At 46.1% G+C, this 21,783-nt stretch overlaps 1 protein-coding gene across 1 annotated transcript in view; it reads left to right on the plus strand.

Moving 5' to 3' along the window:
* The window catches only part of MOB4 (MOB family member 4, phocein), a 105,610-nt gene that overhangs the window by 15,116 nt on the left and 68,711 nt on the right, over window positions 1-21,783 (plus strand). The window contains exon 2 of the mRNA XM_088456234.1: window positions 8,010-8,072. Coding sequence (XP_088312360.1) covers window positions 8,010-8,072 — 63 coding nt within the window. The remainder of the gene's footprint in view (window positions 1-8,009; window positions 8,073-21,783) is intronic.

Below are 21,783 nucleotides of genomic sequence, written 5' to 3' on the forward strand. Positions count from 1 at the left end.
AGCGTTCCCGCTAGGCTGTTTACAGGAAAACAGCCTGTGGGTGCTGTCCCCACCTGCGGGCTGCAGTGTCCTGCGGGTGGTGAAAATTGCAGTATAGGTATTACCGCATGTGCCTGGCAGTTATTCAGAGACTTGAGCGCTTGGGGGTAGCCCACAAGTGGTGAAAAGGAGGTGCTTCTTAAAGACATGCCCCCATTTCGGAAGCACCAGAGTGCCGTTTCTCTAGGTCCGGCGCCGGACCTAGAGAGGACAGTATCTTTATCTATATGACAATGTACATTGTATTGACTTTGTTAAAGTTGCTTTTGAATCGATAAAACACATTTGAAAGAAAAAAAAAAATGTCAGTACTGTAACAGAAATAATTTAAAAGTATCAAAATAAAATACTAATGAATAGATACAACTAGCTACACATTATGTATTTGGACTGTTTTGCCAGATGAAGGGGGAGATTTAATAAAGCTTGGAGAGAGATAAAATTGGAGATAAATAGCACCAACCAATCCGCTCCTAACTTTCCTTTTTCAAACACTGCATGTAAAGTGACAGGATCTGATGGGTTGGTGCTATTTATCTCTCTCCTTGCTTAATTAAAGCTCCCCCGAAGTGCCCAGAGATATTCAATTAAAGACTTGCTATGAACCCATGTGCTAAAGGTGGGTACACACTATACAGATATATCTGCAGATCGAATGATCTGCAGATATATCTGCAGATGATGGTTGTTCGTACACACTGAACTACCATCATCTGTGCCTGCCCGCCCGGTGACCAGGTGGCGTGTCCCGCCCACCCATCCTTGCGGCTGCCGTTGTGTGTGTACAGCCGGTCGGTACACACCTGCCGATGGACCGATATATCTGCAGACATATCTGTCCTTCGGCTGTGCAGCACGGCCAATGCGATATGTCGGTGAACGCTGACGTTCACCGACATATCGCGGGTACACACTGCCCGACGGGCAGCAGATACATTGGCCGATCAATTGATCGGCCTCTATAACTGTCTGTGTACCCAGCATTAGTCTGTTTAGTCTTTCTTTATAGCACTCATCTCAATAGGACGGACGTTTTGAATTGACATACAAAGGTAAACATGGAGATTAAACCATGAGGTGTTTCTCTGTGTATTGCCTGTTTTATGAGTTGGTGTTTACTCTTTATGATTGAGAACTTTATAGACATTTATCATCTGGCAAACATGCTGGACAACCTGACGATAATGTCTGGTGGAGCATGTTAGCAGATGGTTGATGTGCCGACTGCTCGTTCAGCGTAGGCACATCACAGGCTGACAAACGACTGCACGATTACAATGTCGTAATTGTGCAGTCTTTTGCCTGTCTTCTAGTGGATGGGCAGCATTACTTGTCAACAGCAGCACCATGCGTCTCCCAGAGCAATCACACTGATCGTGGTTTCCTTCCTGGATTTACTCCCTTGCTGAGGGGCACGCTGTGCCCCCCTTGTGAAGTGCATTATGCCATTTCACAGTGTAGCAAATACAATTTAAAAAAAATAAATAATAATTTGTATAAGGAGGCATAGACACATCTCCTTACATTAGGCCACGCGCCTGAAATAACCTTGTTTCGGTGCAGATATCTTCGGCTCTGTATATATCAAATATGTTTAGACAGTTTATTTTCAGTTAGCAGTTGAAAATTTAGCCACCACCATAGAGCCATATTCAATTTGATCCGCATCTGTGATACTTTTTAGACTCCCGGACTTTCCGCCTACTTCGCCTGTTTTGCATGCGGATAAGTATCGTGTGCGTGCCCTGGTATCCCTGTATTCAATTTCAAAGTACGCGAAAACGGGACCCAGCATGACTGAAACAAGTGTAAAGTCGTATCAGATTTGTGAAAATCAGCCTGACACCCCCCAAAAGATGCTCTAACAAGCGGGTTAGCTATGGTTATCCCCGATTTGGCTTGCTGAAGGTATTTGGTGTTTCTCTTTCATTCACTAGGGGACACTGGAGGTGCTTACGCTGGGGTATAGAGGCGTGGATAACTGGAGCCGGCACTTTAATTAATTTAGAAGTGTGAAGCTCCTCCCCCTCTATGCCCCATCAGCCCTCAGTTTAGAAAATGTGCCTAGTAGGAGCTGGTCACATTATGCTGTGCTCCGGCATTACATTTATTTTATTTAGTTTTATTTTTTTATGGCATCTTTTCTTTACACCTTTAGGTACCCTTCGCCACCTCTCTAATGGTGGGGCCCGGATACCTGGCGCCCTGTCCTTATAGAAGGCAGCAAGGAGTGCACAGTGCTTATACTAAAAGAACTGACAACTCCTTACCGCCACAGCACATTCTCAACAGGAAGAAAAGTGTTGAAAACACTGCAGAGAGACTTCTATCGGGGACCACGCGGTGAGTAACCACCTGCGCATTCCCCGGCTCCCAGCCCCGCTGCTGCCCAGCGTTATTACAGTTCTTAGTGTGCTGGGCAACTAATGCAGAGCTCTCTGCTCTCCCTCCTCCCGCTATTACAGGAGGCGCTGGGCTGCTGACTGAGCGCTACAGCGCGACACCCAGCTCTCCCTCTCCCCGCTGTTAAAGTGGCCTGGGGCAGCTAATTAAGTGCGCTACAGCGTGGCTGCACCTGCTCTCCCTCTCCACGCTGTACTCGCGGTGGGGCGCGCGGAGTGGAGGGTAATGGCCAGACATCTTGTATAAGCCCTTTAGGGCATAAAGAAGGGGGCGGAGTTTAAAGGAAGCGCGGGTCTCTCTCCTCTACGCGGCAAGCGGCTGTATAACAGCGGGGCTGCCGTTCTCTCATACACAGCAGCTCATACTGCATCTTTATTACCAGGAGATTGCAGTGTAAGACACAGAAGGCTGGATTCCTCTGCTGCCATTCCTGTTGCTGCAGGACAAGTACATCTCCTGATTACATCCCTGGTAGAGAGGCTGTAAGTAACTGGGGTGTAAGTGCAGGGGAATCTGATCTGTTGGAGGGCGGGGGGGTTCTCCTCCTCTGTGTCCCAGAGCCTTCTTGTTTTATCTTGTCTGTGCCTTTTCTGTTTGATACTGTGTTTCTCTGGGTGACTGCGTGTACCATGTCCAACAGAACTAAGGCTTCTCAATAGGCTTTTTTTCTGTTCCAAGTGTAGCAACAAACAGACCAAGCCACATGCCACGGGGTCCACGTTATGTGATGCTTGTATAACAATGGATTCACAGATGACGGTAGTTTGCTGGGCTGACCAGTTGATTACAGGTTTGGACTCTGGTACTTCCAGAGTAGAATTACGTATACTAGCAGTACACATCCGTGAGTATGCAGTTTACCTGGGAGAAGTTTCTAAGGATCTTGGTAAGATTAATGTTCACATATCTGCGTCTGCTGTTTCAGGACGCAGAGTTCCGTGGTTGCACGCTTGGCAGGCGGACGCAGAGTCCAAGCGTGCGGTTTAGGGTTTACCATTCATGCGTGACATGCTTTTTGGACCGAAATTGGACAAGTGGATATCCCAGGCAAAGTGGGGGGTAAGTCCTCTTTCCTCCTGTCTACTGCTCCGGCTCCCAACAGACCTTATACTGGACCTTCGTTTCATTCCTCTCAAGCGCCTCATTCCTTTCGTGGTAGAGCCAGAGGTGCTCCCACGCAACCTAGAGGCAGCAGAGGTAGCTCGTAGACCAGAGCCTAAGCCAGCTGAGAAACAGGTGGCATGACTGTCTTCCACCCCACCTGGGGTCTCCTGCGGTGGGAGCCCCTTTGCAAGAATTTCAACAGGTTTGGAACCAGACCTCTTCAGAACCGTGGATTCGCAGTTCTACAGGAGGCTATCAGGTCTCTAGTAGTGTAATCTGTGCTAGTTCTGGTTCCGGAGCATCAGCGAGGTATGGGGTTTTACTCAAACCTGTTTGTAGTGCCCAAACCGTATGGTTTGGTCAGACCCATCTTAAACCTCAAATCCTTAATCTTGTATCTGAAGATGTATCGTTTCAAAATGGAATCTCTGCAGTCCGTCATTGCGAGCTTGGAACCAGGGGAGTTCCTATTATCCCTGGATATCAAGGATGCTTATTTCCATGTTCCCATTTGGGAACCACACCAGACTTTTCTGCGTTTTGCATATTGAAAGATCATTACCAGTCTTGGGCCTTGCCGTTCGGGTTATCCTCGGCTCCCAGCATATTCACCAAACTCTGGTCAGTCATGATCGCTCTCCATCATCAGGAGTGAACATAGGCCCTCATTCAGAGCCACTCGCTAGCGGCAGTACGCTCGTTCCGAGCGATGTTCGCACATCTGCGCATGCGTACGGATCGTTATACGCATGCGCGAACCAGTCAGTGCGGCCGAAATTCATGTGCTCGCAATATAGCGAATGCCTGCTATTTTGAGTGACAGAATGAGGCGTATGTGGGTGGTAACAGGGGAAGGTGCTTGAAAATGGGGAGTGGAGATCCGAACGCAGGCGTGCTTAAAGGTCAAAACGGGCGTTTTATGGGTGTGCATAATTAATACAGCAGCGTCATTGACCACGTCACTGGGTTATTTTATAGCCAGAACTGCTCGCAAGATTGTGGTAGCAAAAACCAACCACAAGAATAGCGAGCAGTACATACGCTGGTCGATGTACTCGATTAATCTAATAAATAGCGGACATGACGTATGGTGCGAGCGGCCAGGGGGCGTTTTTAACAAATAAACGAGCGTATGTTTTGCTCGCTCGTTTAGACTTAGAGGTGTGAACAGACTGCAATTTGCGAACGGATCATTTGAATAGCCACCCCTTGTTTTTGAACGAACGACCGCAAATTGCGAACGGCTCTGAATCAGGCCCATAATCCCTTATTTGGACGATCTGTTGCTCAAGGCTCCTTCGGTATCTCTTCTATCAGATCAGGCCTTACTGACCTATCACACTCTAACCCAACACGGTTGGATAATCAACTTCAAGAACTCAAATCTCAACCCGTCCCAGAAGCTTCTATTTCTGGCCATGATATTGGATACGGAATCACCGAGGATTTTTCTTCCAACAGACAAGGCCAGGGATGTCCGGTTGTTAGTTCAGCTGGTCCTCAGACCAAAGAAGATGTCTATGCTTCTTTGTTTGCGTCTCTTAGGAAAGATGGTAGCTGCTTTCGAGGCACTACAGTTCGGCCGGTTCCACTCCAGGGATTTTCAGCTGGACCTGTTAGCACAGGAGTCAGAGTCTCATCTGCTTCCACATCGACCGATCCTTCTGAGGCCGGTTACCAGAGTGGCCCTTCTCTGGACGCAATCCACCAATCTTTTAGTGGGCCGGAGGTTCGGAGTCTGGGACTGGATCATCGTAACATCTGATGCCAGCCTCCGAAGATGGTGGATACAAATACAAAAACTAGTGATGGGGGGGACGGGTGGGGGGGGGGGGCGGGGGCTGCAAGTATGGGGAAGGTGTGAATTTTTGTTTGAAGGTGCGCGTTTGGCGCTATTTAATGCTTGACTTTACACATTTTAAAATAAGCTTGCACCCATTTTCATGTACCCCAAATTTGATGGGAATACTTATTTTCTCAAAAAAGTTGCAAAATGCTATTCTTCACCACTTACTGACAGACGCTAAATAGACACCATTCAAAGACCCCCCAAAACCTTCAGCAGGGCTAATCGGGGGTACACAGTGAACCCCCCCCATGTCAGCATCTTTTGAGGCATGTCAGGCTGATTACCCCAAAAACGACAAGAATTTTTGCCTGTTTGAGTTTCGCCGCAGTTTTTTCGCACAAAAAAGCGGCAAAGACGGCGAAAAGTCCAGCAACTGACTTTTCGCTCCTAATTGAATACGGGCCTATAATTACGTACATCTCCGATTGTGTGATATCTGCACATGCCCAGGTGCAGATCTTTGGCAGATGTATTAAGCTCTGTAAAGTGATACATTGGAAAATGATAAACGACCAACCACTCTGCTCCTAACTGTCATGTTACAGGCTATGGGTCATATTCAAATAGGAGACGTTTGTTCTCTATCCCAGACCAGGAGAGAAAAAAAATTAAAAGCGAAATCCCTATTTTTGAGTAAAAATGTGGGGATTTGTTTCAGAACGCTTTGGACACCCGCCCCCCCTAATGATAACTTACCGTGGAAAAAAGTTGTAAGCTGAGTACTTTGGCGACCGCGCAAATTTTTGTCCGAAAGAGAAAAAAATAATAGAGCTATCTTTTTCCCAGGTAATAACTGTTCCAGGGATATTCAGGGGTACGTTAAAATGGGTGCAAGTATATTTTTGTGTCGTAAAAAGGCAATTTTATAAAAAACGCCTGCTGCGACCGTGTGCAATGTTTAAAACACTTGACACATCCTTGCCGCCGCCCTAACCCCCTGAAAAATCTAACCCAATACGTTAAAACCATTTGCAACTATTTTTTTTCTCACCCAAAATTTGCGCAGTTATTTTGTAAATACGCAACTTACGATTTTTTTCCCCGCTAATTTATCATTGGGGAGGTGTCCAAAGGGTTCTGAAAGAAATCCCCACATTTTTAGCCGAAAATGAGGATTTTGCATTTTTTTTTTCTCCTGGGATGGAGAGGACTTTTCTCCAATTTTTTTTTTCGCCTGTTGCCATTTTCGCCTGTTTTTTGGTGAAAAACGTCTATTTTCATTGCTAATTGAATACGGCCCTATGTTTGAAAAATTACAGTTGGAAGCTAATTAGCTGGTCATTTATCACTTTCTACCTTACCAATTTCTAGAGCTTAATACATTTGCCCCAGTGTTTGAAAAATAACAGCAGTTTATCACTCTCCACTTGCCCTCTTGTTCTGCGAGATCGTACGCAGTGCCACCAAGCCGCAGTATGATTGACCTGTTTAAGGGTGTGGATAGGGTGGCGACGACCAGCGTTGAAAATGCTGAATAATGAAATGGCAAGATCCCTCAGATTACTTTAAAAGCATTTAAAGGAAAAGCTGTAAATTGCTCAATGGCACAAAAACCACCATCAGTAAACATAAAAATGTAGCTTTCTATTAAATAGACAACATTTGATTTGATCATCTAGGAAAAATTTCCATCAGCAAAGATGTATAGAAGAGAGTGAGGTGATGACTACATGAAAAAGAAATGGTACATAACAGTGCAAGCCCGTTCCCACGCTTTAATCATGGTGTTTAGTCGCGAGAACCGTCATTCTGCGACTCAAGTGCCTGCCGTGAAGCTGTCTCCGCCGCGCAGAGGGCAGAAAACTGAATCGCGCCAGGAGTTTTGTCTGATTTCTGCTAGCACCCCTGGAGTGGTGCGAGAAGAAATCCTTTAGTCGGGCTTAACTGCGCACTGAATTGAATAGCTCCGGGAGTTCCTTCCCGGCGTTATTCAATACGCATTGAATTGAGCCCCATGACTAGCAGGGCTGCCATTGGGGGGTGGATGGGGATATGCCGGGACTAGAGTCCCGTTCCTGGACAGAAGGGGGCTCGACCACCGTGGCACTGTGGCTGCGATCAATCTCCTCTGCTGTTTGTAATCTCCGTATGCTAAGCTTTGCCAGGATCAAAGATTGTGGATTGATTATGCTGTCTGCCTCACTCTGAATGTATCGAGTGCTGAGCTGCTTATGAGCCTGCCAGGCTGAGATGAGTGTGACAGTGTGTGTATGAAGCCAGCCCCTCAGCCCCAGATCTTGTGTAATTTAAAAGTGTTCCAGGTTTATGGGATTGTGTGACTGTGTGATCCTGACTAAGTTAAAATCTAGGCAAAAACCTAATACTGGTCAAATTACACCACCATGCCAAGTTTGATGGAGCTAGGTTCAAAACTCTGGCAAGAGCAAACAGACACGCACCATTTCCCGCTTATTATATAGATTTAGATTCATGCTAAATTAAATAAATTTAGATTATAAAGAGTTTATTCAAGTTAAATGAAAAGGTTTTTTTTTTTTTTTGTGGCAACAAATTAGGCAGTAGTAGGTTAGTATTAGTATATATTAGTAAACCTGCTGCTTGGTTTACCTTTTTTATGATTTTTCTGTTTAAAGTATTTCTTTTTTGCTTCTAGGACTTTTACAACTGGCCTGATGAGTCTTTTGAGGAGATGGACAGTACGCTGGCAGTTCAGCAGGTGATATATTGATTAAGCTCAGTTAACATTTGTGTGTTGCATTTGCTCATGAATTCAAGAGCTGATTGATTATTTTAACATTGTAGAATTCTTCAAACCAAAGACAAAACATTGGCTATTAGTTGTACCCAGTTATTTTTATTACGGTCAAAGGATAAATGTATTCTGCTCTCCTTATTTCACGGAATGGGTATGTAATGCCGGCTGTCGGGATACCACCTATATCACAATACTGACAGCTACATCCCGATGGTTGGTATCCCCAGTGATGCCTAAAAACCAACCCCCCCACCCCCCCCCCCCCTGGTTGCTAACACTAAGGGTGCCCCGGCTTACCTTCATTCGGTCACTCAGATTCTGGATTCCAGCGTTGGGATTAAAATGGGCGTTGATAATTTGGCGCCTATTTTAACTCCCTTTTGGGATTCCAGGGGCTGGATTTAGACCGGTAATTACATCCCCATTTCACACCATTCTTATATAGTTTGATACCCGTACAGTTTTTGCACTTTCACTCATTAGCCCCGGGCTCGACATATCCCGGGGGCCAGGTCGCCATGGCGACCAGATTTTGCTGCCTGGCTACCAGATTTTGCAGGGAGGGCGGAATCGTCAGGCCCAGCGTAGATTCGTGTTTGTAGTATTGCGGCAGTTATTTCATGCACAGGAATGCATGTGCTGAGAGTCGTCTGTGGCGGCGACTCCTCTCCGTCCCGGCTATTTGCTGTCTTATAACTCTGGCTGCATAGAGCTCTCCAGAAGTAAGAGGGTCTATGCATGGCCAGGGATTGCGGACCAGCTTCGGAGGGATAGTGGTGTGACCACAAGGGGAGAAAGGGCTGGATGGTTCCAGAGGGGTGATTTGCCAGCGGGTACACCCCTAGTTGTGTGACCATTGGGGTTGGTTGCCCGGGGGGGAGGGGGGGAAGGTTAGCAGCTTAGTAATGTGGCCACAACGGGGTTTGTTTGCCCGGGGGGTAGCTGCACCGCAATGTGACTGTGGAGGGATGGTTTGCCTGGGGGTACCATCTTATTAGTGTGGGGTTGGTTGCCTGGGGGGGTAGGTGCCCAGGAATGTGGCCCGGGGGAGGGGGGTTTTGTAGTGCTTTCTGGCACCACTGTTTAATGTGCAAATGTGGTCAGTTATTACTGGAGGGGGGTGGAGCAGGGGAGCTGTGCAGATATGTGAGGGGGCCTCTATTTTACTATATCCATTCAACTGCATCCATTTTGTGGACTAGTATAGTGTGTATAACAGTTGCATAACACAGAGCTGTGCTCCTCACTCAGGTAATTTTTTGGGGTGGACGGTGGTCTGGCTCCTACTTTCATCCTGGCCCCTAGATTTAAAAAAAAATTGTCAAGCCCTGCATTAGCCTCATCTTCACCAGATCATTCACCACATAAAATCACATGCAACCCTCACACAGCTCTCCCTACAAAACTGAAAATATCCATCCGTGTTCATAAGGGATCCCGACGGGTCAGAATACCGTCAGCGGCACCCTGACGATCAAAATCCACACGGATTTTGGCAAGTACTTCAACCCCAATCGTATACCTGACCATCCCCTCCCGCAGCTAGCCTTCTCCCTAACACTTGCTGTCAGAATCTGTTGGGATTGTGACTGTCGAGATGCCGCCATCGGGATTCTCACTACATCCCTATCCTTCCATATACTGTAGACCCAGTACTCAATGTCAACACGCTTTCGTCTCTGTTGCTTCTCATATTATCACATATGTAGTGTTTGCATTTACTTATTATAGTGCGCCTTTTACCTGATAATCCTGCCTCCCCACCGGTTTTTCTACATCGGTACTCCTTCAGACCCGAATAAAGCCTTACATAACCAGAAATATGATCCTTGCTGCAAGCAGGGGTAATTGTGCCAGTCCCTCTATCTCAGCGAGGGACTGGCTATTATTCTACTCTTTCTGGTTCAGAAGCCGAATGGGGCTCATCGGCCTATCCTCAAACTCAAATCCCTGAACAAATTATTAAGGGTAACAAGGTTCAGGATGGAAACCCTACGCTCCATCATCCTAGCTATGGAGCCTGGGGACTTCATGGTATCTCTGGATATTCAGGACACGTACCTACATGTACCTATAGCGCCATCTCATAAGCGATCTCTCCGGTTTGCTATACTACAGCAACACTTCCAATTTCATGCCCTGCCCTTTGGACAGTCCACGGGTGTTTACCAAAGTTATGGCTATCATGGCGGCCCACCTGCGTGTTCAGGGTGTCTGACTGCTACCATATCTGGACGACCTCCTGCTCTTAGCAGGATCCCCAGAAGTGCTTCAAAGCCATCTACAGTTAATTAACTGGAAAAAGTCCTCCCTGAATCTTTCACAGCGAATGATTCATCTGGGAGCCCTGCTGGATTCTCTGCATCAGAGAATCTTTCTGACATCGGACAAGATCTCCACACTTCAACTATGAGCGTGCAGTTGTCTCCACAGTCGCCGAGTGTTGATCCACTCAGCAATGCAGGTTCTGGGATCCATGGTGTCCACTTTCGACATGGTGGAATATGCCCCATTCTATTCCAGGCCTTTGCAAAGGCTGATCCTCTCCAGGTGGAACGGGTTACCCCATCGGATCAAAGTTTAAACGATGGTGCTCTCTCCGCAGGTGCGTGTCTCTATCTTGGTGGCTACAGACATCTCATCTGACCAAGGGTTGCCCCTTTTGGATCCCGGACTGGGTAATCCTAACAATGGATGCCAGTCTCCGGGGCTGGGGCACAGTAACCGATCCACACTCTTTTCAGGGCCATTGGACATCGGTCGAATCAACCTTGCCAATCAACATATTGGAAATTCGAGCTGTCTACAGGGCCCTCAAACTGGCCCAGCACATACTTCACGGAAAACCTGTTCATGTTCAGTCCGACAATGCCACAACAGTGGCTTAGATCAATCATCAAGGAGGCACTCGAAGTCAGGTAGCAATGACAGAAGTGTCATGCATTCTGACATGAGCCGAGGGTCACCTCCCGACCATCTCTGCAGTGTTCATTCCAGGAGTTCTCATTTGTGAAGCAGTCTTCCTCAGCCGTCACGACATGCATCCCGGGGAATGGTCTCTTCACCAAGAGTTGTTTCAACTCCTAGTGAACAGATGGGGCCTCATGGCCTCTCGACACAGTCCTAAACTGCCAGCGTACGGATCCAGAACAAGAGATGCCGAGACAACCTTTGTAGACGCATTGTCAGTGAAGTGGACGTTCCAGTTTGCGTACCTATTCCCTCCAGTCTCCCTTCTTCCCAGAGTTCTTCAGAAGTTCAAACAACACTGAGGCACTGTCCTGCCGGTGGCTCCAGCATGGTCCAGGCGTAATTGGTACTTAGATCTTCGGTTCTCTCCATCGACACTCCGTTCCTGCTGCCTCAACAACGGGACCTGTTGTCTCACGGTCCTTGCCTTTAGCCGGACGTGGATCGTCTGACTGCTTTGCTCTTGAGACATCCCTCCTGAGGTCCAAAGGGTTCTATAGCTCTGCAGTCGAAATTCTGCTCAGAGTGCATAAGCCAGCCTCTGCACGGATCTACCACAGAGTGTGGCATACATATTTCCAAAGGTGTCCCTGGCCCTCCTTCAAGCTGGTTTGGACCTTTTGACTCCGCCTGGCCTCACTGAAGGTGCATGTCTCTGCTCTGTCAGTGTGGTTCCAATGAAGACTTGCTCCGCTACCGGATATTCACACCTTCCTCCAGGGTGTCCTCCGGATTCAACCGCCCTTTGTACCCCCAGTGGCTCATTGGGATTTGGCGGTTGTTCTTCGGGCCTTCCAGGGTCCTCCATATTAACCACTAGATTCAGTAGAATTCAGGTGTTTAACAGCTAAGACTCTTCTTTTTTTTTTTTTTTTTCTTTTGGCGATTGCATCTGCCAGGAAGGTATCAGAATTAAGTGCGCTCTCCTGTCGCTCTCCTTTTTATTTCACCAGGACAGGGCTGTGCTTCGCACTCACCCCTGGGTTCCTTCCGAAAGTGGTCTCCTAGTTTCCACATTAATGAGGCCTTTCAATCGCCGGACTTCTCGGCAGGTGAGCCCTATTTGATTGTGCTCCGCGCCCACAGTATTTGTGGACCCTACCTGTTCTTTCCGTATATCGGACTCCTTATTTATGCTCTGATGGATTTCACAAGAAAGGATGGCCAGCCAATAAACAACCAGTGGCTAGATGGCTTTGACTATCTCGGAGGCCTACACGCAGGCAGACCTTCCTGTTCCGACAATGCTCATTCCACTCGGCCCTCATGGACAGCTCACTGTGGCGCCTCGGCTGTTCAGCTGTGTAGGGCGGCCACATGGTCTTCTGTCCAGACCTTTCTAAGGTTCTATGCCTTTGATACCTTCGCCTCTCAGGATGCTTTCTTTGGGCGCCGGATTCTCCTCCCAACGCAGGAGAGTCCCCAACCTTAAAAGGACAGCTTTGGGACATCCCCAAGGTCTCCCTGTGGAGCCTATGGACCCTGAAGAAGAAAATGAGTTATGGTAACCTTTTGTTAACGTTCTTCGACGTCCATAGGGTCCACACCTGGCTTCATATGGGCTATCATACTGGTCACCGGTTTCCCGTCTCCTCAGAGTGTTCCACTCTTCCTTCTCTCTTATCCTCCTCCGGCCTTTGGCTTTTTACCAACTGAGGTAGCTCGGGGGCGGGGTATAGGGAGAGTGAACCCAATGCATCCTGGGAGCTAAAAGCTTTAACTGCGTGGTGCCCGGATTGGTTCCCATCACCTACACCCCCAAGGTCTCCTCCCTGTGGACCCTATGGACTTCGAAGACAGAGAGTTAACAAAGGTAAGTTCTTACCATAAGTCTCATTATACTCAATCACGTATGCCCATTATCCACTTCTGAGAGATTGTGAACAAGATGACTTTATCCAATTGGAATTTATTTTTCTCTCATTTGTCTGGTATCACTTGGATCATTTCTTTCACTAATAAGTGCAGTCAAATATTCATGTCTATGAACTATATTTTAGAGGGAATAATGAATCTTTTTCTAGATATTTACTAATAATACCTTGGGCAGTTAATACTCTAATATATGGATATCGAACAAGGAGTTAGTATAAGTGTGTGAAAATACCCCTGGCAGAGTGTTGTAATCTTCAATCTTTACATTCAACTTTCTGTTCTAGATTTTAATACTTCGCATTCATTTCAACTCCTGGAGGAGATTGATTATATATTTTATTAAATACCAATAAAGGTTATGTTTTATATTGACTCCTTCGAATAGTGCACCATAATACTACTTTTTTCCCTTCTTGTATGTATGCAAATTGGTAGTTTGTAGCACACACCCTACTGAATTACATTTATAATATTATAACACTTAAACAACATTATAGGGTGTTTGTCGAATTGGACCAGTGCGGTAGTTTTTTGTTTTGTCAATGATATTTTTCTTCCTCCGATATCCAAGGTGCAATCTGACCTGCTCACAGCCCCTGTTACACCTTCTGAAATTCTTCAAACTACTTCAGCTAAAAAAAGGCCAGATAGATTATCTGGAGTGTTTTAGAACATTCTAACTGAAAGGGTCTGTGTTACTTAACATGAGTATCCATACAATTATTAATAAACTCTACCAGCATACTTTACTAGGTTTAGGCTAAACCTTAATTACCAAGTGCCTGAGCTCAGCAGTTCCTATAGAGTTAATAACTTTACTGGATGTTGACTATAAAATTCTCACACAACTTCTTGCAGACATATTAAAATTGGTTTTACCCTCTATCTTTACATCCGCTGCTCATACACAAAACCGAAAACATTGAACGCAGATCCGGCAGCCATAAGCCTTCTGAGTAAGTCTAAGGTGCTGCAGATACAGTGTGATACACGCAGAGAGATCTGCTGAGAGCATGGATGCAGAGGTTAATTCATGCTTGAAAATAGTGTTGAAACTGTCAGACACAAGTGCGTTTTTCTAACCACACCCCCCCATTACCGCCTCCAAATGCAGACTACCTGTCACACAGTGAATCCTCTGTGTGCATGATCGCAAAAACAATTGCGTGTGCGTAGTGTGGCTTTCACACATGTGCAATGACTATCGCTGAAACTGCATAAATATCCTCTGCATTGCATGGAGTTCTGAATCAGGGAAGCCGATGGACGGAATCCCGACCGCCGGCTCCCCGACTGCTTAATCCCGGCAAGGTACAAATGACGCCTGTCATCTTACCTACGCCGGGAGCCCGACACCCGGTTTACCGATCGAAGGCAGCTGCAGGGGGGTGGCTTAGGGGTAGGCACACCCCCGGGAGGTTAGGTTTAGGCTAGGGGAAGGGGGGGGGGGTTAGGTTTAGGTGGCGGGGAAGGGGGGGGTTAGGCACTTAGAGGGGGGAGGCACCCTAAGGGAGGATTAGGGTTAAGGGTTAGAATTAGGTTGGTACATACTTGCCTTTCACGATCGGGATTTCCTCCTCTGCCGGGATGCTGCTGTCGGGATTAGAACCGCCGGCCATGGGGCTGTCGGTAAATCGTATGTTTTCCCTGAATCAGGCCTATATTACCAAGTTTCTAATATACAGATGCCTGGTAATGACTATCTCGCCACGACTTTACAGGAACAAAGGGGTACCTGCCAGGGATTCCCGTTATCGCCCTTACTCATTTGCTATTGCTCTTGAACTGCTAGCGGTCGCATTATGTAATGCAACTACATTTTGTAGATTTTGAGGTATTGGTATTGTCTCAGGGTTGGTTTTATTTATTTACAGTATTTTTGGTATAAACCAGTGTTTTGTTTTGTGGTTTTTTGTTTGTTTTGTATTGTTTTAATGACCCCCCCCCCGTTTCTCCTCTTCAGGGTCCATAGGGCTCCACAGGGAGACATTGGGGTGTAGGTGGGACCTGGAGGACCGTACACCAACGGCAAAGCTTTTCAATCCCAGGATGCTCCGGTCCTTCCCACTATACCCTGCTCACAGCCTGAGGTCACTTAAGTTTCGTTGGTGTCCGGCAGGAGCTGTACTACCCTTATTACAGAGGGCTGCATTAAGCAGCCCAAGCTTTAATTTTATCATTTCTGTCCTTAGGACGCCTGTGCTGCCGCACCGTCACCCCTCCGTGACACCAAGCCTGTGCTAGGTACTCCCGGCGGGGCTCCAAACTAGACCATCGGGGCATAAATATACTGGCGCAGAGGCACATTATAAAAGCCAGGGGACCCGGTGGTTACCGTTGGCCAGAGAATAAGGTGCTCTCCCTGCAGACCCTCCCCCAGCTCAGGGCGCCTTTCCACTGCAGTCTTGGTGTTCCCTGAGCTGCTCCTCCCTCAGAGAGGCTAAGGCAGCCATTTTAGGTAATCGGGTCTCCGGGAAACGCTGGGTCCATTCTCCCTGTACACTTCTCCCACGGGCCAGGTTATACAGTGCTATATCCTACCAGCCACTGTGGTCTGTGCAGTTGATTTTAGTGCCCATTGCAGACATGTAATGTTGTTTGTTTGTTTTTTCCTGCGTTTGCATGTGGCTTGTGCTAGCGCTAATCTCTAATTTCTATACTGTCAGTTTATACGTGTCCCTTTTTTCTACTATACCCTGTCATACTAAGATATTGGGGGTTCGTTGTACCTCACATCTGCTATTTAAGTGTAAGGACTATCACATACTATATAGTGCGGTTGCGCACTACACTGTACTATATAGCGTGATTGCACACTACATTGTGCTCTATTACACATATTGCAAGGTGTTCATTGCACTGTATCATACTGTGTATTCTATTATTCTTGTGGTTATGGCTGGCAGAGGAAAGAATAACCAGCTCTGATATCTTGTAAGTCCTGCTCTGCAGTCTTTGCCACTGTATTAATTGTTAAACAGCCCCAGGTCCATCATCCCTGGTGTCTCTCCCTCAGGACCCACCCTGGGCTGCCTCTTCTCAAAATCTGGCAAAACCTGTGTACCAAGTAGCAGTCCCCATGAAAGCTCCCCCTATGGGATGGCCACAGCAGGTACCTCCTGCAAATCCTTTGCCTCCCCCATGGATAGACGTACTGTCTACTTCAGAACAGAGTTTGGCTAATACCTCTACGGTTTTTCAGCAAATGCTGCAAAAAGATAAACCTTTACCTACTAAACGTACTATATCTTCCCAATCCACAGTTATCTGATTCTGAGTTATCATCTGGGGAGGCAGAAGACGCACATCTCTCTCACTCTGACTCCATCTCGGGAAAAGAGAAGCCACTCTCTAAACTAAATATACCTGCTCTTGTGAGAGTTGTTAAAACTATTCTACAAATAGAAGATGATGAACCCGCTCCTAAGGGAAAAAAAAATGCACTTTTTAAGCGACAAAAGGTTGTCTTACCAGAGTTTCCTCACTGACCAGCTTTCTGATCACATGAGTGAAGCTTGGAATATGCCCGGTAAAAGGTTTCAAATTCCAAAACTGTTCAGTTCCTTTTACCCGCTTCCAGCTATTGATTGTACTAAATGGGAAGTTCCCCAACGGTGGATTCTCATGTAACAAGTCTGGTTAAAAATGCCACCTTGCCCATTCATGCTCTAAAGTCTCTGCCTTATGCAGGAGACATCCTATTTGGTCCGGAATTGGATAAAATTGTGACTACTTTGGCGACTAACAAGATGACGTTCCTGCCCTCTGCATCAGCCAAGGCCTCCAAGCCTAGGGCCAAACAAGCCTGGGCTACTGGTCGTCCGCCTGCCCAGTCTGAGGGCAAGCCTACAGCCAGGGTAGGAGGCCGACATCTTCAATTTGCCGAAGTTTGACATCAAACCACGTCAAATGCCTGGGTAAGAGAAGGGGTCTCCCACGGATACGCACTCTCCTTCCAGAGGTGACCCCCCCAACAGTTCTTTTGCACAGGACCTCCATCAGACTCGACCAAGGTCCTGCTGCTCCAAAAAGCCGTTCAGCCCTTACAGAATTCAGGAGTAATAATTCGGGTCACCCCTCCTCACAATAGGGCAAGGGCTGCTATTCTACCCTTTTCTTCATTCAGAAGCCCAATAGGTCTCATCGGCCTATCCTCAACCTCAAGTCTCTGAAAAAGTTTATCAGGGTGCTCAGGTTTTGTATGGAAGCCCTCCATTCTATTATCCTAGCTATGGAGCCTGGAGATTTTGTGGTATCCCTAGACATTCAGGAAGCTTACTTACATGTACCTATACGCCTTCTCATCAACGATATCTCCGGTTTGCTACACTGCAGCAACATTACCAATTCCATGCTCCGCTGTTTGGCCTTTCAATGGCCCTTCCTGTCTTTACAAAGATCATGGCAGTAATGGCGGCCTCTCTTCATCGTCAGCGGAACAGACTGCTCACATACTTAGATGATCTCTTGCTGTTGGCAAGCTCCCCAGAGACTCTTCACAGCCATCTGCAGGTAACCATTGCCTTTCTACAAATGCATGGTTGGCTGATCAACTGGTAAAAGTGTTCCCTGACACCCTCTCAAAGGATGCTACATTTGGGAGCCCTCCTGGACTCTCGAGTTCAGAGAATCTTCCTAACGGCGCACAAGATTTCAGCACTACATCAGACTACGCAGACTGTTTTACAATCACAGAGTGTCGATTCACTCTGCAATACAGGCCTTGGGATCAATAGTGTCCACCTTTGACATGGTGGAGTTCGCCCAGATTCGCTCCAGGCTCCTCCAACACCTTATCCACTTCAGGTGGAACGGGCTACCCCATCTGCTCAAATCCCAGACGATGAGCCCTCCCCCCCCAGAGGTACCATTGTACCTAAGGCCTGGTGGCTACAGACTTCCCATTTGAACCAGGGTCATCCGTTTTGGAACCCAGACTGGGCTCTCCTCACCACGGACGCAAGCCTTCGAGGGTGGGGCACAGTAACTGGCCAGCACTACTTCCAGGGCTGATGGTCCCCAGTCGAAGCAATGTTGCCAATCAGTATCCTGGAACTTTGAGCCATCTACAGAGCTCTCACTCTGGCTCAGGATATTCTGAACAGTAGGCCAGTACAAGTACAGTCTGACAACGCCACGGCTGTGGCCTACCTCAATCACCAAGGGGGCACTCTAAGTCATTCAGCAATGGCAGAAGTATCCCGCATTCTCACCTGGACCGAATGCAATTTCCCAGCCATCTCCGCGGTGTTCATCCCGGGGATTCTCAATTGGGAGGCAGATTTCCTCAGCTGTCACGATGTGCATGCAGGAGAATGGTCTCTACATCCAGAAGTCTTTCAGCTTCTACTGGACAAATGGAGTCTTCCGGAGGTGGATCTCATGGCCTCAGACAAAACAACACTTCCAATTTATGGAGCCAGAACAAAGGACCCCGATGCTGCCTTCAATGACGCAATGTCGATTAAATGGAACTTCTATTTAGCATATCTCTTCCCTCCAATATCCCTGTTTCCACGTGTGCTTCGAAAGTTCAGATAGGAAGGAGGCACAGTCATGTTAATAGCTCCAGCCTGGCCTAGACTTCACTGGTACTCGATCTTCAAAGGCTCTCCATAGATGTACCTCTTCAGCTTCCTCTACGAGTAGACCTGTTGTCTCAGGGTCCAAGTCTACATCCGGACCTAGCCTGTCTGTTTTAACGGCTTGGCTCTTGAGACATCCCTCCTAACGGCTAAGGGTTTTTCCAGCTCTGTGGTCCAGAGCATGCTAAAAATACGTAAACCAGGCTCAGCCAGGATTTACCACAGAATATGGCATACATATTTCCAATGGTGTGCTTCAAGAAACTATGACCCTCAGGTCTTTAAGATTTCTAGAATTCTTGCCTTTCTTCAAGCTAGATTGGATCTAGGCCTCCGCCTACCATCTCTGAAAGTGCAGGTCTCTGCTTGTCTATCTGGTTTCAGCGCAGAGTTGCTCCTATACCGGATGTTCACACCTTCATGCAGGGTGTTTTTTGAATACAACCTCCTTTTTGTCCCTCCTGTGGCTCCTTGGGATTTGTCAGTGGTGCTCAGGAACCTCCATTTGAACCACTGGAATCTGGATGTCAAATGGCTCACTGCGAACGCGTTTCTTCTGGCTATTATGAATTCCTAATGATCTGTACACCCTAAATGTCGCTATTTAGCATTGTAAGTCGCACAAGAAATAATTGCTTTCCAGACTTTGATTGTGGTTCCAAAGCACAAAAAGATATTATTCACCAAAAAGCATATAGTTACACGCTGTGATCTAAATACAATTAGCGCAAACAAATTATACAATCACAAGGTACAGTCGAATACATACGCATGCGCTCTGGATCCAGATTTCCCGGCATCAACTATGAACCCTCCGTCAACTGTAAAGAAAGATGACTATCAGATCCAGATTGCTTGCTTATGTACCCTTGCAGAGATAGGCAATACAATAGAACAAGTTGGCATAATCCCATTGGTGGTTCTTCCTGGTTCTTCTGTTACGATACAGTTCATAGGTCACTTTGTATTGTAATAGTTCAGCCTCCAACAGTTCTTTGTGTCCGTTTTCCTGCCGAAGAACAAGTCTAAACTGGCTAATAAACATTACATTACAGAGTACATTTCAATGCCTATCTCTCTATGATCCATAATTTGCAGACACATGTTGCGATCTCCCTGCTGATGGAACCGGAGATCTGCAAGTAAAAAGTGGTTTAGAATAACACCAAACACTGTCTGTTTATCATGTACTAAACCTGAGATCTTAAATACAGTCGCTTTATTACATAATTAATAATGAATAAAAACCTTGAATATTAACCTTAATGCTAGGGAACCTTTCTATGTAAATGTAAGGATATTAAGAAAAGATGCTAGTTAGCGTTGTGTGTCTATATTTTTGTGGAGTACACCGTGGTACGTGTTTTGCAGGATTGTTCATATTATATGTTTTAGTAAATGTATGTATTTTTATAATTAGGACTTTTAACATTATTCTATTGCGTGGGAATCGCACGATGCTGACTAATATCGCAGTATGTACTGATATTGTGAGAGATTCGCTAAAATGGCGTTGGGAGGCCATTCGCAAAATGGCGTCTTGTTGCCATTTGCAAAATGGTGTCGTGCAGATTTTAATTTTAACAGGTTCTGTCTCAGCCAATTATCCGGCTTCGACAGTCCACCCTTTGATAGCAAACACACTATCACACTCTGAATTTAGGCTTACACTCTGACATATTATTTAATGTTATATTATGGGATGGCACAAGGTGGTTCTTAAACCATCAATAATGTGTCTCTGGGAGGAACATAAAACTACCCTTATACGCACACAGCGGATCTTGGAAGATCATGGGAAAGATGTGGGAATGCACCTAACCTATAAAGGAAATCTTGAAGGGGATAGGGACTTACATTATTTAAGATATTTAAAATAACATTTAATAATAATACATTTCATCCATGGCTAAAACTATACATCATCTGATGGTACATTCTAGTTCAGGGTTGTACTGCAGTCCTTAATTTACCTCAGTATTCATATTGTTACTACTAACCACCATCATAAATTCATTCCTTCGATTTACCTTCTCTTTACATTTTCCACATTTCAACACAGTAGGTACGCATTTGACACATAAGCCAATTACTATGATGACAACCACTATGAGGATCAGGCGTTTACCTATGCTAGAAACTATTCCTGGACCCTCTCTCCTAGACCGGAGAACCATTTCACTGGGTTCAAACAAGAAACCCATTCCTCTACCTTCTCCTCTACTTCAGCCACTGAAGCATTATGGTTCTTCCGAAATTCCCATTTTAACTGCAGAATTTCATCCATCTTCTGGTCTATCACCTCCTTGGGGTCACTAGTATCGTTTGTGATGTATGTGCAACACTTTACACCAAATTGGGTGGCTAAGGTCCCACAGTACCCTCCAGTGACAGCTGTTAGATAATTTAATACTAATCTGTGTTGCACCAGTTCTTTCTTGTAGGCCTGTAACTCCTTACCTGTGTACCTAAACGTGTCATCATACATCTCTGTGATATTATCTATTAATTTAGCAAGATCTTGGATATAGCTGAAATTTAGTGTACCCCGAGCGATCCTGGTGGGATCCAATGCGACTAAAACTTGAAAGCCAGTTGTTTCACTAATTAACTGCGTGGCTTTATGTACATCACCAGGTATCATATTTCTTTTGTCTCTATGGTCATACTGTGTGTGAAGATATGGTGATGGTGTGTTTTTATGAATACTAAGCATTTCACCATGTGTAAGGGTCATAACCTCTGGGAGTACTCTTCCCAGATAACACAAACCTTCGAAACTCGCATCATGATCATCCAACACATTTCCCTAACATATGATCCTATCTCAGGTTCTCCCATTTGGCTAACACACGTTTCTGGTTATATAACCCTGGCACAGTACCCTTCTAGTACTCTACCAACCATTTCTTTGGTGTCACTTAGTGTGTACCGATACCGAAAGTGTCTCCCATTTAACCTAATTGTGCGTAACAGTTAAAAATTTATAGGCTCATAATCGGCTCTTTAATGAGAAGGTCATCGGGTTATTCCCAGTCACCTCCCAACTTCCTGGTTTATTGGAGTTGGTGATGTTCAAACATAAAAGTGATTTATCCACTTGGTACTGGTGGAGTTTAAAATGAGGTGGTTTTGTGTTAAGAAATTTTCCATCCAGCGTCTTCGCTTGTTGTAATTCTAAGACCTCAGAGATATTTAATGGAAATGGCGCTAACCCTACATTATGCTGTCCCTGAGGCACG

Source organism: Taudactylus pleione, unplaced genomic scaffold (assembly GCF_031769625.1).
Source record: "Taudactylus pleione unplaced genomic scaffold, aTauple2 ptg000690l, whole genome shotgun sequence".
Taxonomy (NCBI): Eukaryota; Metazoa; Chordata; class Amphibia; order Anura; family Myobatrachidae; genus Taudactylus; species Taudactylus pleione.